The 17,167-nt window shown below is 39.8% G+C and overlaps 1 protein-coding gene across 6 annotated transcripts in view; it reads left to right on the top strand.

Annotated features, from left to right (window-relative positions):
- elmo1 (engulfment and cell motility 1 (ced-12 homolog, C. elegans)) overlaps positions 1-17,167 on the top strand; it is a 194,661-nt gene that overhangs the window by 97,874 nt on the left and 79,620 nt on the right. For 3 of the 6 annotated variants that reach the window (XM_034160647.1, XM_034160645.1, XM_034160646.1), the window contains exons 7-16: positions 330-365; positions 3,557-3,656; positions 4,319-4,470; positions 4,620-4,698; positions 5,580-5,621; positions 5,938-5,988; positions 6,419-6,541; positions 9,546-9,674; positions 13,745-13,849; positions 15,144-15,252. In XM_034160647.1, coding sequence (XP_034016538.1) covers positions 330-365; positions 3,557-3,656; positions 4,319-4,470; positions 4,620-4,698; positions 5,580-5,621; positions 5,938-5,988; positions 6,419-6,541; positions 9,546-9,674; positions 13,745-13,849; positions 15,144-15,252 — 926 coding nt within the window. The remainder of the gene's footprint in view (positions 1-329; positions 366-3,556; positions 3,657-4,318; positions 4,471-4,619; positions 4,699-5,579; positions 5,622-5,937; positions 5,989-6,418; positions 6,542-9,545; positions 9,675-13,744; positions 13,850-15,143; positions 15,253-17,167) is intronic. The other 3 variants (XM_034160650.1, XM_034160649.1, XM_034160648.1) reach the window with 2 other exon arrangements.

Genomic DNA, 17,167 nt, shown 5'->3' with positions numbered 1-17,167 from the left:
CAGCTCCATGACATTCTTTGTATTTTGGTGCACATCCACATTCACTGTTTCCAATCTAGTCAGTGCTGCAAGGCTAAAAAGTAGGATTTGGCAGTGCTGTTTTGCATGTAAATAATTATGCAGAGGTGTGCTTTAAGTTGCATTTTGTGCCAGAATTTCTCTAATAAATCCTTTTTGTGATGTTTAACAGGTTTGTGCAGACAGTAGGGTGAGGGTCTGTGCTCTCCATTTGAAGAATTTGGCTAAAATGTGACGTCTAATGGCTAAAACTCAAATGTTAAGTTGTTTCATTCCCATCGTTGACACCAAAGTTTCTCAAATTTTTGCAGGCGCTATCAGAAACTCCAGAAGATTATGAAGCCCTGGTAAGCCTCCTCCCCTTTCACCAGCTGAGTAACCTTGTTGGCTCTGTGCTCTTGCTAACCTGCTGACTGAGTCTGCATGATTACGACTCTGGTCCTAGTGCTCTGTGGGAAATAATATATTTGTATTTCACAGCTGCTAACAGACTTTTGTTTTAAAACCTGTCTTGCTTAACAACATTTTTTTTTCTTTGCATGTTTTTGACCAAAGACGTTTTTTCTTACATGCACAAATTAAAAGAAGGCCAAGATTTTATTTCTGAAAAAAAAAAAGTGGAATAAGATTTTATTAAAATGAATGAATTACTCTATTTGTGACTTAGGATTGCTACAGTAATCTTCGCCTGAAATTGAATCTTTGTGGTCTTCACAAATCTGTTCTGCTCAGGGTGCAGCGGGCTTCCTGTGAACCACTTACACTTTCCTCACAATTTCACTTTCTCTGTAGCAATTAATCATCAGTTTCTGTCACCACAGGCTCATCCATCAACCAGGCATTTTAAGAATCTGTCTCCCAGTGTCGTGTGGTTAACCATACCATGAAAATTCAGTCTGCAAAGACTTCTTTGCCTTTCAGCTGTGGATTACCATCTGACTGTTAAATAATCTCCTCCACTGACCTGCAGTGTTCTGCATTCCCTGGTCCCACTGGCATTTAGGAAGATTTGCGTATGAATTGCGCACAAAGTGGTTTATATTCGCTAAACATCCACAGTATCCGTGAAACATGCTTGTATGAGTCGGCCGACACCCGCACACGTCCGCAGTTATCTGCAGAGGCACGTTTTTCTGTTGCCAGGATTTTTGAGCTGCAAAAAATTTTGATTGCGGATGACAGCTGCCTTACATACTCAAACTATGCGCTGTATATCCACCGTTATCCGCAACTTACACAGTATTGCGGCTTGGCAGCGGACTGAGGCAGTGTGTAAAACGCATATATCGCGTGCCTATCACGTCCGCATCACAAACTAAAATAAGCTGTAGCGAATGCAGACAGAGTGGCCACGAATAAAGTGTTTGTATTATGTCTGCTTTGCATCTGATTTGCGGACAATTTGCGAATGCATAACAAACAGAAATCGACATACCTGCCAGTCATTGTCAGTCCAGCTGTGGAGACATACAGATGTAGTTATGGATCCCCAAAGACGAAGTGTGATAGTTGCTGCCATCCAACAACATACCAGTCAACGTGTCCAACTCCAGCATTATTGCTGCAGAGGCTGTGGTGTTGGTGTGAATAGTGATGCCGAAAGGCCCGAGTGCGCTTCTTTTATGACCGCAATCAATCAATCAACTTTTTTCTTGTATAGCGCCAAATCACAACAAACAGTTGCCCCAAGGCGCTCAAAAGGCAATGCAGATGCCACACATGCACAATACAATCGCTGTTTCCGCCACACGTGCCCAACGCATTCACAATACATCTGTAATATTTCCGTGATAATTGCAATGCGTCCGATCCGTTTCTTCAATACATGCTTTATACATCCATGATTGTTCCTCATATATTCGCTGTACATTATTAATATATCCGGAATTCATACTGGGACATTTGTCATTTTTGGCCAATTTTGTTGCGGACGATAGCGAACGCCCGTAATTTGTATACTCAATTCATGCGCAATTAATCCTCTCCCCAGTGGGACCGGGCCTATGGATATTGCGGATGTTTAGTGAATATAAACCACTTTTGTGCGCAATTCATACCCAAATCTTCCTAAATGCCAGTAGGACCGGGCCCTAACCAAAGAGGAGCCTTCTGAATGTTTGTGTCCTCAGCACTTTAAAGTTTATATTTTGGACTTTGTGTCCTCAGTTGTATGATTACTCTTCCAGCTGACCTGTGATGTGAACAGATTTTATTATGCAAAGCAGATCTGCAGTACAAGATCTGAGCACGGGTTGGCAGTGTTGTAAAGCCTGTTGGCCAGTTTAGGATCACATAAAAAGGTTGAGGCCCATTAGCAGGTTCTTCATCAAGGTAGCAGTAGTTAAATTTGCCCTCAACTTATCAGCGGATATTCTATCAGTCAAACATTAATCAAAAGGAAATAGGCTTCTTGCTTTATCATAAAAGGTGATTCCCTGTTCATAAGTGGCTTCTTCAGTTTAAGGTGAACTAATTTTATAAGTTATGGACTAATTCATTTTTATTTAATTTTTTTATTTTGATTACATTCTGTGAAATTTATCTTCAAATCTACAGTGTGTAGGATTTAGGGGTGTTTATTATTATTAGAAATGGAATACAACATCCATAACCACACGTTCATTAGTGTATAATTTTCTGCAACAATGACTCGCTATGTTTTTGTAAGCTAACGAGGGCCGATTGGAAAGTTTTGAGCCTGACCCAGAAAAAGCAGGGTGTCTCAAGAATGTGTGAAATTTTAACTCACTGGATGCAGTGTTGAGAAATGTTGGTTTCTCAGAATGCAAAAGATGGAGAACCACGCCCTGCTCTTTCTGGGTCAGGCTCAAACCTTCAATCGGCCCTCGTAGAATGACCCCTTCATATCTCTATGGCCTTTGCATTTTACAAGACTGAAGAAAAAGAAGAGGAAGAGTGGTTGCTCCCCTCTACACTGTTTTCTGGTTGCATGTGCATGCTAACAAGCTTTTGTTGTTGTTGTTTTTAATGGAGGATCATACATATTACTTAGCGCAAGGGAGCATGAATCCCTGTCACCAAAGAAGTGAAAACATGAAGGGAAACTGATTCATGACCAGCAATGGCACAATGCAATCTGCAACATCACCACTAGATGACACTAAATTCTACACGCTGTAGCTTTAAATACCTCTGGCGATGACTCCGTGTGTCAAATACAGTAGTTTAATGTGCGCACTGCTTTTGCCTCTTTGGCTGTCCTTATATCTGTGCAGATGCATGATTTTAATCTTAATTTAGCTTCATGGTCCTGAGTAAACATCGCTCTGTGCTGCTCAGCTCCTGTTGGCCTTCTGACAGCTCCAACTGTTTCTGCGCTGCTTAGCAATCCTTTCAATTTTCCCTTTCTCTGTCTTTCTGTAGCCACCTGGGTTATGGCATTAACCTCGTCTTCTTTTCCGGCTCTTCTCAGTCTTTCATTCCTCTATTTCTATGTTGCAAATCATCTTTGGCCTTAAGAGATTCATTAGAGTGAGTTTTTTTTATACGGTATACCTCTCTTTGTGTTTTCTTTTAGTTTTGGTGACCTGCTATCTTTTACTCTCACGGCCTTTGTTGAACTCATGGACCATGGCATCATCTCTTGGGACACGTTCTCTGTGGCCTTCATCAAGAAGGTCAGTCGTGGAAAAGCCGTATTTAAAGTGTTTGGTTTTAAGAGGGATGTGACAGGGTTGTTGCTGTACTCTGCAGACACAAATGGATTGTTGTATTTCCTACCTCCTAAAATTATTTTTATGTAGATTTTACTCCAGTAAATGCTGTTAAATAAGCTTTAACAGTGCAGTGGTTACATTTGTGCATTTAGCAGATACTTTTTTCCAAAGCAACTTCTTCTCATATTCATACACTGATGCCAGCAGCTAACATGCACGGTACCACCCCGGGCACTGGGACCACTTTTGGATTCAGTGTTCTTGCTCAAGGAGCTTTCTGCACACAGAGTTGATCCACCAGCAATTCAGTTGCTGGACAATTCACTCTACCGATTGGGCTACATTTGTCTAATTAAGGAAATTAACCTCTGTTTGGAGTGGTATTGTATTATTACTGTAGCTGCTTTGACTTTTTTATTTATTTAATTTTAATGATGAAATATTATTACCACTAATTGAAAATTTTGTTTTACAAGTATTAATGTGTGTACTGTGTTCTCACAATTTGCACAGTTTGATCATTATATGACAAAAAAATGAGAGTCTGGTGGCGGTGCACCTGATAAGCTCTGTAGAACGCTCTGCACGCTCCCTTCACGTCTGCTGCGCTGTTCTTCATGCAGATCGCTAGCTATGTGAACAAGTCGGCCATGGACACAGCCGTGCTGCAACGGTCTCTAGCCATCCTGGAGTCCATGGTGCTCAACAGCCAGGATCTCTACCACAAGGTGGCGCAAGAGATCACCATTGGACAGCTCATCCCACATCTTCAGGGGTGAGTGTTACACCCAGATTCAGTTTCTTTATACATTTTTATTAAATTAAATAATCAAAGTATAATATTATCTCATAATGTTTCAAAGAACAACACTGAGTATATTTTGACTGCAACTATTTGTGTGTTTTGTATTTTTGTGATTTCAGGACTGATCAAGACATTCAGACGTACACTATAGCTGTGATCAACGCTCTGTTTCTTAAAGCTCCTGAAGAGAAGAGACAGGTGAGGCTACAGTGTGCACACGGCCATGCCACACGCATATCATATGATCTGCTGTGACAGCCTGCCCAATGTGTTTTGTCTTTCAGAACTGTCAGTGTCCATAAAACGTGTGCAGTGTAGTGTAGCAGTTTCTAATAATAGAATATTGATGGAAGTGTCTTTGTATTTCTTTCCGAGCTCCTGTAGCTTTCTTCATCCTTTTTGGCTGCACTATGCACTCACTTCTCCATCTCTCTCTCTTACCTTTGTCACACTTTGCCCACGTGGGCTTTTACATTAGCACCACAGGGTCTGGTGATGTATTCTGACATTAATAATGAATGGTGACGCTGGCAGAGATTTTCTCCTGTGCAGCTAAATAAATTTGAAGACGCACTCTGCAGAAATGAGCACTACAGCACCGCTGCATACAAATGTGACGTGCTCAGTTATCACAGTTCATCATTTAGTGGAGTCAAACTGTGGCAGCAATTGGTGTGTTTGTGCAGCTGGGTTTGTGGCTTACTGTAACTGCAGAAATGTGTCATTTTTCTCATGTGCAGGCAGTGTGATGGTTTCTTTCATGAGTGGATATATCACAGACGACAAATTTTAAAAGATGCTGCAGGTTCCTGGTGCGAATAATTCTTAGATTTTGCTGTATGTGTGTGTTTTTGTAAAAGGAAACAACCATTAGACAGTGTATTATTGTGATATCCCTCTCAGCATTCTGCACCTCCGTCCCCTTCCCCTTCTCCACAAGCTGCAACACTGACCAAAAAAAACCCCAAAACTTTAGAAACTTTAAATGAAATAAAATAGACCTCCTCACCGACACTTTCACTCATTCACCCTCTCTCTGTGTTTCTGACTTTGTTTCCTCACTGCACACGATTTGGTAGTTTGATGAGCACATTGTGGACATCCTTAATTGTCCCCTAACAGTAAGTGCACATTTGATCAGCACCCTTTGTAGAATGCACTGTAGAGGACTTTAGTTAGTGCATCCCCCATTAAGGTTAAGTTCTGTTTTGGGATGGCTTTCTTATCTTTTTTTTCTAACCTGTCACTGCATACTTTTGCAGAGCCCCCGCAGCACTTTTTTCTTTGTCCCTCTTGATTTCTCATTCTGGCATTAAAACCAGTGCAGTTTTATTGGTTTATTATTCTGTCTCGTCTCGTCTTTACTCCTCTCACCTTCTTTTTGCTCTTGCTAAAATCTCTTTTTTTTTCTCCCTCCTTTCCTCTCTCTTTCTGTAGGAGATGGCGCATATTCTCGCCCAGAAACAGCTGCGCTCCATCATTCTCAGCGTAAGTCCAAACATGCCCTCCTCCTCTTCGCACGTCCACCGCATCCTTTCTTTTCTTCATCCTGGATTATGTCTCCGAGTTAGTGTGATGTCCGAACGGCAGCTGCTACTTCTGCCTCTGTTTCATCTTGTCTGTTATTATCATCTTCACTCTGTTTTTCACACCTGTTCTGTTGTTTTTTGTTGTTGTTGTTTCCATCCTCTCCCCCGTGTGTTCTTATGGTATTACTCCCTCTGCTGCTCTCTAATCTGACGTCTTTCTAATCTACCTCATTCACTCTTAAATCCTCTTATTCTCCTTTATCTCTTACCATCTTCCTATAATATTCATGTCTCACCTTTTTTTTTTACTACCACCTATCTTTCCTACCTTCCCATATTACTTCCACGTACCCTGCTATCCATCCTCGATTTTCCTCCACACTGTGCAGAATGTGATCCGAAGCTCCAACGCCATCAACGATGAGATGGCCCACCAGCTGTACGTGCTGCAGGTGCTCACCTTTAACCTGCGGGAGGACCGCATGATGACCAAGATGGACCCCCAGGACCAGGTGCGGATTGATTGGGCACAGGATTGTGTGACAAATTTAGGAATGTCCTAATGTGTAGATGGTGAAAAAGAAAAAGAGTCCAGGTTTTGAAAGTAACAGCTACTTATGGGTCACATGGAGTGACATGTCAGAATAAAATGCTCAATAATCTTTCATAAAACACTTTAAAAAGTCACATTTTTGTATTCTGTGGCTAAGCATGTTCACCTTCAGTGTTTGTCAGTTAATTAGAAGAGCAATGTGAAAAAAAAACCTCACAACCTAAATGTACACAAGATAATTTATAGCAGCAGCTGTAGGATGATAAAACAACCCGATGGTGTGAGTTTTATTGTTATCGTTTCCTCTTGGTAACTTATCTGAAACACATAATGATGGCATTAATCCTTAAAATATAATGTTCTGTAAAACAGAAGTTCCAATTGGAGCACAATTTCATTAGTTTATGTAGCACATTCTCACAAATTTGTCTCAGAGGATGCAGCAGAGATAGAGTTATCCAGATGTGACAAGATTAGTATCAGTAACATAACACAAGGAAGTTGTATAGTATAACAATTTAGAAAACACAACAGAGTGCATACTGCTACCAGAGGAGTAATAAAGGCCAACATCATTATTGCCTCCAGCACCTGACAGAGCAGGGTCATCAAAATCCAGACTTTTCCCAATTTATCCTCTGCATAAAGACTTTCCAACAGAATGGAAATCTTCTAAGATTCTATATTGATTAGATTGTAATTGGACACCATGTATCATATCCCAGTATAGTTCGCTTCTGGAAGGTGTCAACATGAACAATAGGGGTGAAACGGTGTATGCATTCATATCAAACCGTCACAGCATCACTGTTTAGTGCAGGCAGTCACACAAAGAATACCCAGTGTAAAAATGTAACATGGAACCAAATTAACGCAGATGCGAATTATTTTTGGATACCTCTGAGTCTGTCACACTCACTGACGTGGGGATTGGAAACTAACGACTCACAGGGGCTAAAGAGGACCAGCCTGCTTCTTTTAAATCAACTGGTTCCTGGTGGCAGATCAGCAGAGCACAGTTTTTTTTTTTTGGTTTTTTTTGGCAGTTATCTGGGGTATATGAATGCTCACTCAAAATCATCCATCACTTTCCTGTTGCCACCATAATCACTCAAAAACTTCCTAATGCATTTGCTGTCACTCATAAATCTTGCTCTCATTCTCTCCAAACACACACTGACCTAAGAAGAGCCACACTAATCACAATCACAGTGACTACTGTAAAAAACAAACAAAAAACAAAACAAAACAAAAACTGTTTGTTGCCTCCCCACATTTGACTAAACTTGTACCAAACCGTGATATGCAAACAACATGCAGGTCCATATTGGACGCAAACGTGTTGATCGTAGCTCTTTATGTCATTATAAAACATCAGTGTGTTAAAGAAAAGACTGCAGGAAAGCCTACCTCACAATTTAAAAAAAGAGATCAACAAAATTTCACCCACACTTTCTTAATCCATGCACCATCTTCTTTCAAATTTTTGAGTTATCATGTGCACCGGGCGTCACCAACCACTATTTTCTGTGTTTTCCTACTGCAGCTGCAGGTGATTAGTCTATTCTAGTGTTTCCTAGCTCTTGATTGGCAGAGACAATTATGAACTCTGTACCAAACTTTTGAATTTTTTGAATTTATCAACCTACTCTGTGTGCATCAGCATCTCCTTCACACACATGCGCAGGGAAGCAGTAAATTTGTGTTTCTACCTCTTTATTTTTAAAATAAGTTCTTTCGTCTTCTCCCTTTTTCACTTGGGGTTGCCACAGTAGATCCAATATGGACCTGCATGTTGATTTGACTCAATTTTTACACCGAATGCCTGAGGGAACTCCACATTACATGGAGAATGGGCTGGGGTGGTCTTGAACCAGACATCTGTCATTCTGAAAAGAAGCACACTAACCGTTTGGCTGCCAGTGTGGCAGACCGAACAGTTCGGCCCTAAAAATTGGTCCGCTTTTTGCATCTGCGCATGCATCATTTTGGACCACAGCAGCACATCTGAGATGTTCTCTTCACCCAAAGCAATCAATGGGATGGGATTATTAACTATCAGATAATAAAGATAAAACCTCTTAAATCGTTCTAAAGTCAGTTTTAAGCAGAAACAAGGCTGTTTTAAGCAGAAACTCTGTGAAATTCCCTGACGCTTTGAAATGACCGACGTGCAGTGAATGCATCAGCTAGCACCTCGTTTAGCCACAGCGCTCTGATCGCTTCATCTGTCTTTTATGATGAAATAATGCTGAATTTATGTGGAAATAAATGTTGTACAAAAGCTTTAGTTATCTGTTGCTGAGATAGATGGTGACTGGAGTGGAGTTTTAAGCAGAAACGAGGTTTTAATCTGTGAACCGCAGCTAACGCATGCGCAGATGCAAAAGGTGGACCGATTTTTAAGGGGGCCCGTTCGGTCGGCGACACAGTTTTAAACTACAGCAGTGCAGTATATTAGTTATGTGCTTCAATGGAGAAATTAAACTGAAATAGACATTAAAATGTGGTTGTGGAGTTGCTGCTGTGCCTGCAGGGTTGTATGACTGAGCAAAAATGAGATGAAACCAGCAAAATTTAAACCTGATAATCACCTAACTTTAATGAAATTTTGGGCTTACAGAGTAGTTACAGAGTAGTAGGGTTTTTCCTCTGACTTTCAAAGAAGTCAACTAGAAGTCAAAGAACAAACTTCAAACACAACTTTTCTGGATAAAACTGAGCAGTACACGAGTTCCCACTAGGACACCAGTGCATCCTACATCTGCAAGAAGTATACAGATGTTAATCTTTCATTTAGCTGCTTGTGGGCTGTTTGGGCCAAATCCAGCCAGGTTTGGAAAACTTTTATGATTTAGCAGCGTACTAAAACAGAAGAGAAACTTGCTGTTTTCTGTTTCTCAGCAGGTAGTTGGAAGGACAGGTGAATAGAAATGTTTAATATTCTTTGCTTGCATGTGCAGGCTCAAAGGGACATCATCTTTGAACTGAGGAGAATTGCCTTCGATGTGGAGTGCGAGCCCAACAACAGCGGCAGCATCGAGAAACGGAAGTCCATGTACACCCGCGACTACAAGAAGCTCGGCTTTATTGTAAGTTCTGCATGTGTTTCTTCCAGCTTCTTAAAAAAGAGGTCAGGAAGCTATTTTGTCCTACATAAATCTGCAGATTAGTGTGTGTAGTCATGTTGGATTGTAAAAGTACACTGCAAAAATTAAAACTCTTACCAAGTACATTTGTCTAATTTCCAGTCAAAAGTGTAATTTCCACTTAATATAAGACAAAATCACTAAAATAAAATTTCAGTAAGATGTAATGAGTTGTTTTTATATAATACTGCTTAAAAGTCTTCAGTCTTGGATAGGGATTAGCAGTAAAAGGGTTTCATAGTCATCACCTTTGTAACAATGTGCCACATTATGAATTGTTCATCAACACCGTGAGAAATCTGACCAACAACAACCCTTGCCCATCCAGAAATATTTTTTAATGATGCCAACAAAAAATAATAATGATGCAGATAAAATGAAGATAAATGATGCTAAATATCCATTAATTTGGAACTCAATAATAATTTCCGCACATCTACGGCTCGGATCAACACTGTAGCATCGAGGCTGCAGTGATTAAATTTCAGTTGTTTTCCTGTTCTGCTGAGCTCCACATGAGCCAAAACACCTGTTAAATATTTTTGTTAGAGATCTAGCTGCTATAAAGTAATTTTCACATAAAGGAATAACGGTTGTGTAAATGGTTGAACTGTGATTCTGTTGTGTGAACCAATCAGCGGGTTTTTGCTCTGCAGACTTATTTAAGGCTAAACAATCATGATTTAAACACAGCCACTGACTTATCAAATGTAAAACTGAAAATCTTTGATTCATGAAGCTTTTCAACAAGGTTTTAACTTTGAAGGGGAAGAATTTAAAGTGAAAATACTCTTGATCAAATGAGGTCATTATTAAAGGCTCCATTTTTTAAACCATTTTTAAATCTACCTTTTACAATTTCATGTTTGAGATTTAATGTTAAAAATCTCCAGTCTCATAATTCTATGAGTGTGTTCAGACAATCAACTGCATTAAACATAATTTAAGCCTGAGACAGCTTGTTTGAGATCTCTGTGACATAAGTAACAGAAATACACCCCAAATTACACAATATTGACAATGCATATTACTCTCCCACGTGTGCTAGTTGACAATAATACTTTTCATGTACTTAGTATATTATCAGAATCTTATTTATTTATTTTTAATTTACATAAAGGGACAGGACATGCTACTCCTCTACATTATATAATACTATCATATCCAAGTGAAAGCTACTTCAATATTAATTTTAGGTCGTATCACTCACCCCTACTCTTAGAAACATCTTGTTCTGTCATGTCTGAAATGAAGCAAGCTTTTGTTAATTCTCTTTCTTGTTTATAAAACAAATAAACAAACAAACAGCAAGAATCTCTTCCTAATAATAGATTAGATAGAACTTTAGTGATCACTTGGGAAGACTCCCTCAAGGAAATTGAGGTTCCAGCAGCACACAGGGTAGGAAGCACACAGCGTATCAAAAGTGAAAGTTAAAAAAAAATCACAGTTTGACCCAATTCAGCTTGCCGTACCTCTATGCTTGTTAAGATTTTTTTTTTTTTTTGGGGGGGGGGGGGGGGGGCAATGCATTCTCTCTGTGTGTAAGTGAACAAATATTTACTACTCCTGTTATATTTTAATCTTTGCTCACCCATATTCTCCTTATAATGTTCTCTTAAATCATCTTTTCCATATGTCCCTCCATTTCTTTTTATACAAATGTGTCCATTTAAGCCACTTGTGTGTCTGTGTGGTGTCTTTTTCTTTTTTATTTTCCTGGAGTATTACATGAGGACTTTTACTGAACCCTTCGTGGCTTTCTGTAAGTCCAGAGGTGTTTCTTCTCATCTCCGCTCCCTCTGCAGTGTGCACAGTAAAGATAAGGCCAATTGGAGTGTTTTGTCTCCACTCATGTGGAGAAGAAAAAAATCCACCCCAAAATCCTGACTCAGATTTCCTTATAAACAGCTTTCATAGGCTATAATTCTTACACACGCACTTTATCTCGGCTGATACATTTGTGCTCTAATGCCTTCTGGCTATTTTTAAGTAGGTGCTGTGGCACACTGGAATATTTGTCATGTTCTTCATGAGGAAGAACATCGTTTTAAGATGGTAGCGCACTTTGAAGTCCGCTTCCTGTCGGGCACAATTGCACAAGCGATGAGCCGTCTCTCACAATCCCTGCTTTCCCCCCTCATCTTTTTGTCACTTTCCCCTTCAACAAGCCTTTTCTACTTGTACACTGAAGACTGGCTTGTCTGGGGAGTTGTACATTTGCCTGCATAGATTTAATCATTAGCAGACAGAACTTTGTGTAACATCAGTGAGGAATTATGTATGATGGAGTGCAACGGCACAGGCAGCGTCTATCTGCAAATCTAATACAATATTTATATGGGAGGTGGAAGTCTGCAGTCTAAAGAAGGCAGCTTGTGAATGGGATGTTTGTTGAATTGTTTTTCTTTTTTAGCTGAAAATATAAATTATGTATATGCTGCTTCGCATTCTTGCTTATCACTTTCAGAACACACTGTATATTTTTAGTTTGATTTCCTACTGGATCTCCCAGACATCCACAACTTTCCATTTGCTTCATTTATAATAACAAGTTTGACAAACTTTCTCCAGATAACTAATCCACCAGTGAATATACCTTTTTGTTCCCTAGTTTTGGCAGTTAATATTGCAGTAAATTAAAGTTGCGACCATTTTACAGAGCTCTCAAGTTGAGATACGCTCAAGGAGTTATTTTCCAACGAATCTTGTCTTGCAGGTCATAGTGGTGAAATGTTGGAGAATGTCATGCTTTAGCATGAGAGCGTGACAATATGTTGAGTCTCACATCGAATGTGTGAGACCTGACAGTGCCACTTTAAAGTGTGTGTCTCACTCCGAGCTCTGGTTTTAGAAAGATTTGTTTTTACTTTTGAGGACAATTGTTCTGTTGCTTCCTCACTTCATTATAACATAGCATGTATTCCCTATAATAAAAACAGATTTTGTTTAAGCAGTTAAAGTCTTCATATTAAAAATCCATATGAAAACTTTGTCACCTTTTTTTATGATTTTATAGCTGGAGTTTCATGTTGCAAACCTTCAATGTTTCACATTATCTGTGCACATTGTAACTCAATTCTGCCCTGAAATGGATTGTTTTAAATTTTTGTGACACATGTCCATACCTGGACTTGTGCGTGCCCAGTGAGACACAGCCATTGAGCATGTCTGTCAGCCATATGACACACGCACTGTTGCAAGAGACAACAGCAGAGAATTACTATATTTTATCTGTTTATATCCACTGTACACAAAAAGAAAAAAAAAGTGTCAAGAAGCTCCTTTCCATTTAAAGGAACAGACACAGAAAGAGATTGTTTTATACAGATGTGAACATGGAAAATTTTTAGGATGCATCCTCTCATCAGTGTGGTATTTCAGGCTAAATTCCTTAATATCTGTTTTTAAGATACCATATCTTGACATTCTATGATGCATTTTCTAAGCCCACACCCCCTCCTCTGGGGGTTGCCAAAGATTACATGTGGCTTGTGAGGTTTTATCTTCTCCAAGATTGTAGAAATTAGAAGTGCACATTACATGAAATCATAATAACTCACTTAAAAGATAATGAAAAGACTGTTTTTTGAATAAACCAAACAGAAAAAGGAAAAAATATAATTTAGTTATATGTGTTAGAAAAAGAAATGAATAATAATATTAACACTAATAATAAACACTTTATTATTTTGCTGTGTGTTTGTGGGTATTTGTGCATGCAGTTATGCTTGTCTGAATATTGCACCTTGTAAACAGCAGAAGAACTCTCATTGGTCTTTAGACCAACGCGATACAGATGCAACTACACTTACGGCTACACCTCATTTTTAGACCAACATGCCCATTGGTGCACGGACAAAGTAAGCAACCTAATGGTTTAAATGACATGAAAATCTCAGCTGAGTCAGTTGTGTGTTACCAGTAACACTTGCGTTGCACTTGTGATCAATGTTAACTTGCTGATATATGCTGGTGTATAATATGACCCCTTTTACCCTCAACCCTTTCAGAACCATGTGAATCCTGCAGTAGATTTTACCCAAATTCCTCCAGGCATGCTGGCTCTGGATAACATGCTGTATTTTGCCAGACATCACCAGGATGCCTACATCAGGGTAAGCACACTTTCACAAACACATGCACGCACGCCGTCATATGCCCTTAGATCATTTGTAAATATGCTAACACAGTTTGTAGCAGTGTCGACATGGAAACCTTTTCCCAGGAGGCCTTGTTCTTTCTGCCAAATCTCCTTCCGTCCAGCTCATTCACTTGTTGGAGACTCTGGATTGTATCCAAATAATCTTTCAGCTAACACAGCTTTTGATGAAGCTGCCCAATAGATATGATTGAATTTGTTTCAATGTCAGTCCCTTAACAACAGTGGAATGGATTAGGCCAAGCCATAACATGATTTCATGCTTCTCGTGAATATGGCCCACTGATGCACTTTTATGGGGTGATATTTTTGGTTTTGATGCTTAGTTTGCAGTTTTCATTTGCTGCAATATTAATATTTTATTTCAGGTGTCCAGTATTGGTATTTGTTGTATTTGTATCAACTGCACATATGCCAGTTTTCCTACAATCTATAACAGAACTTTATGTCTGTGTGTGTGCTCGCGTGCACGTGCGCGTATACCCATGCAGGCATTGTGCCCGAATCATTTTCTGGAATTGAAAGTTAGAAAAGAGATGTCCTAGTCATTCCCACTCAGCCCTTATCAGTGGACTAGAGAGAGGAAGCAGCCTCCAATTTTCTAAATTAAACTGTCACCCACAGATGTGTTTGGGACCATGATGTACTCATTTGTGGCACACTGCCACCATGCACAAGTGGCAGGTGGACTGAGAGTTCATTTATGATTTTGGACTTTGAAGCAAGTAGTTCTCGGGGTCAAATAGAGACTAGGTTGATAAAGAATGGCAACATTAATGCAAAAAAAAAAAAAAAAACCCCTCCAGTGGTGATAATTGTTTCATGACCATTCGGTTCTGGACACAATTACATTTGTGGATAATTAGTGGTGCAACACACATCTTGTGTGTATGTATGCATCTGTCTGTCTGTCTGTCTGGGAATTTAGAAGCAGAGAAAATAATTACAAATATGTTGGTGTACAGAGGCCAAAATGCACAAAAATGGCCTTGTCCAAATACTTAATGGATGTGACTGTATGATCTCCAGACTTTCATAAGATCATTTTAGTATTTTGGTTTAACTGAAGAAATGAGCCTGAAATGAACTGAAAAAGTATCCTGTTTAATGTTACATTGACATAGGTTATATGTATCTCTTCACACTGAACAACGTACCATCATCACATTGCTCATATTATTTACCGCTTTAAACCCCATATAATGTTACGATTTTTATGAAATTTCCATTTTTATCCTTGACCTTTGCAGATCGTCTTAGAGAACAGCAGCCGTGAAGACAAACACGAGTGTCCGTTTGGCCGCAGCAGCATCGAGTTGACCAAGATGCTCTGCGAAATTCTGAAAGTTGGCGAGCTGCGTAAGTCAGCAACAAGACACGAACACTCACCTGCACCAGAAGAGGCGACCAGTCGGTATAGAGCAGTGCACGGCCAATGTATATAACAGATGATTATTGTGGACATCATCCACACAGGAGCACACAGGAAAATGAAGCCTGGGGGGGGGAGAGTTTTCTGCCCAAACCGTGATTCATTATGCCGCCATTATACTTGGTAATTATGCAGCTGAGAGTTCATTATTAGTGATGCACCTCAAAGCCACTGAGCCCCTTTCAGTGAGGAGGAGAAGCATCTGTGTCTGTGGCCATTCCACATCGATGTGCCCTTTTCATTTGTCTGGTTGAAATGGGAGCGTTGGTCTCACTTCTGTTGCACACTGACCTCTGCTGCACTCTGTAGGGAGCAAGAGTCGGCTTTTCGGGCTCAGCTTTAAACTGGCTTGCCCTTTTCATCTGCTCGTGCCTTTTTTTTTTTTCTTCTTCTTCTTCTTCATTTCGGACACAGACATGGCTGCATTGCAGTGTTCTTTACTCTTGCCTGCAAATGGAAATGTGACTGTAAGACTTTATTTCGTCTTGAAATGATCTGTTTCGTTCTTCTACCTCCATCTGTTCAAATGCTCTTATCTGCCTTCACCATTGCTGATAGGTGTGCCAGGCGAGATTTAATTATCAGATAAGTGAAAGCATTTTTTTTCAAACATTCCTGAGCGCATTGTATGTCTATATATCTGCCAGATGTCCCTCTAATCCAAAATGTCACCATTTTCCAATCTGCCCTCCTCAGATTCTAAGTATACAGTTGGTGAAAGTGAGCAGAGTTAGACATTCATCTGAAACACAGTGTTTCGGTGTGTACAGCTTTGTTACACAAATGTGCACACTGAGAGGTGAGTTTTGCAAACTAGGTTTTTATTTTAGGTGAGGGGACGAGGCATGGAGTCTGACTCACTGTGCTGTGTGGCTGACCAAACGGTGTGTGGCTTTTTTTCATGCAGGGAGCTTTCAGACTGTATTTGATTGACTGTCTTAATACTTGATGTGTGCTCCTGTGAAGATACCCTTTTAACCTTCTTCTGATGTTGCAAATTAAAATTCTTTGTCTCCTCTGTCTTAGTACTGTAGTTTTAATAGGCACATTAAAATGCAGATGAAGGAGCCAGACATGTCCCAAAAAGGCATCTCTCTGTCTCAGAGGCTAGTGCATAAATCCCAAAGATGAACACCGTGCAGCCAATATGGATGACCATTTGAATAGAGCTGGAGTTGGTGAAAACGTATTATTATTTGTAGTAATAACAGTAGTAATGATGGTGGTAGTATTATTAATAGTATTATTACTGCATTTGGTGATTGGCAGGATGGTTAGACGTTTATCTGATTGTACCAGTTTGTTTGAAAGGAAGGTGTCTGAAAAAGCATTTCACAGATTTTGATGAAAGTTTGTGGGTAGACTGTTCTCAGGTGAGGAAGAGTTGGGACAAAGACATTTTTGATTGTAATGTGGATGCTGCCACACATTTTTCCTTTTATCTCTTTGTTTAATGTCTTTAAGGCTAGGCGATACTTAATTTCGGTGGTAGGGGCAGAAATTACAGACATTGTGTTTTTAGCCAAATTAATAATACCATTGACAACCTGTGGGGACCCTGAGCAAAAAGGAGAAGCCAAAAGAAATGTATATTGCTGTCTTAGCCTTTCTTAGCGAGGAAAGGCTAACTGGATTTGTCTTTGCAGACGATACTGTGATATTTGTGGAATCAGTGGATACTCTGACTGTAGCACTTGAAAAGCTGAGGGATGAATCGAAGTGTCTGGGTTTGTGATTGTCCTGAACCAAGACTAAGATCCAGACTTTTAATGACTTCCTGGATTTATGTCACTGGGTCTTTTGGAGCCTTGAAGTCACTGGACAGAGATGTTTGGCAATGTC

The sequence above is a fragment of the Thalassophryne amazonica genome, chromosome 20 (genome assembly GCF_902500255.1).
Source record: "Thalassophryne amazonica chromosome 20, fThaAma1.1, whole genome shotgun sequence".
Lineage (NCBI taxonomy): Eukaryota > Metazoa > Chordata > Actinopteri > Batrachoidiformes > Batrachoididae > Thalassophryne > Thalassophryne amazonica.
Note: the sequence above shows the minus strand (reverse complement) of the source record. Positions and strands in the feature narration are given on the sequence as shown.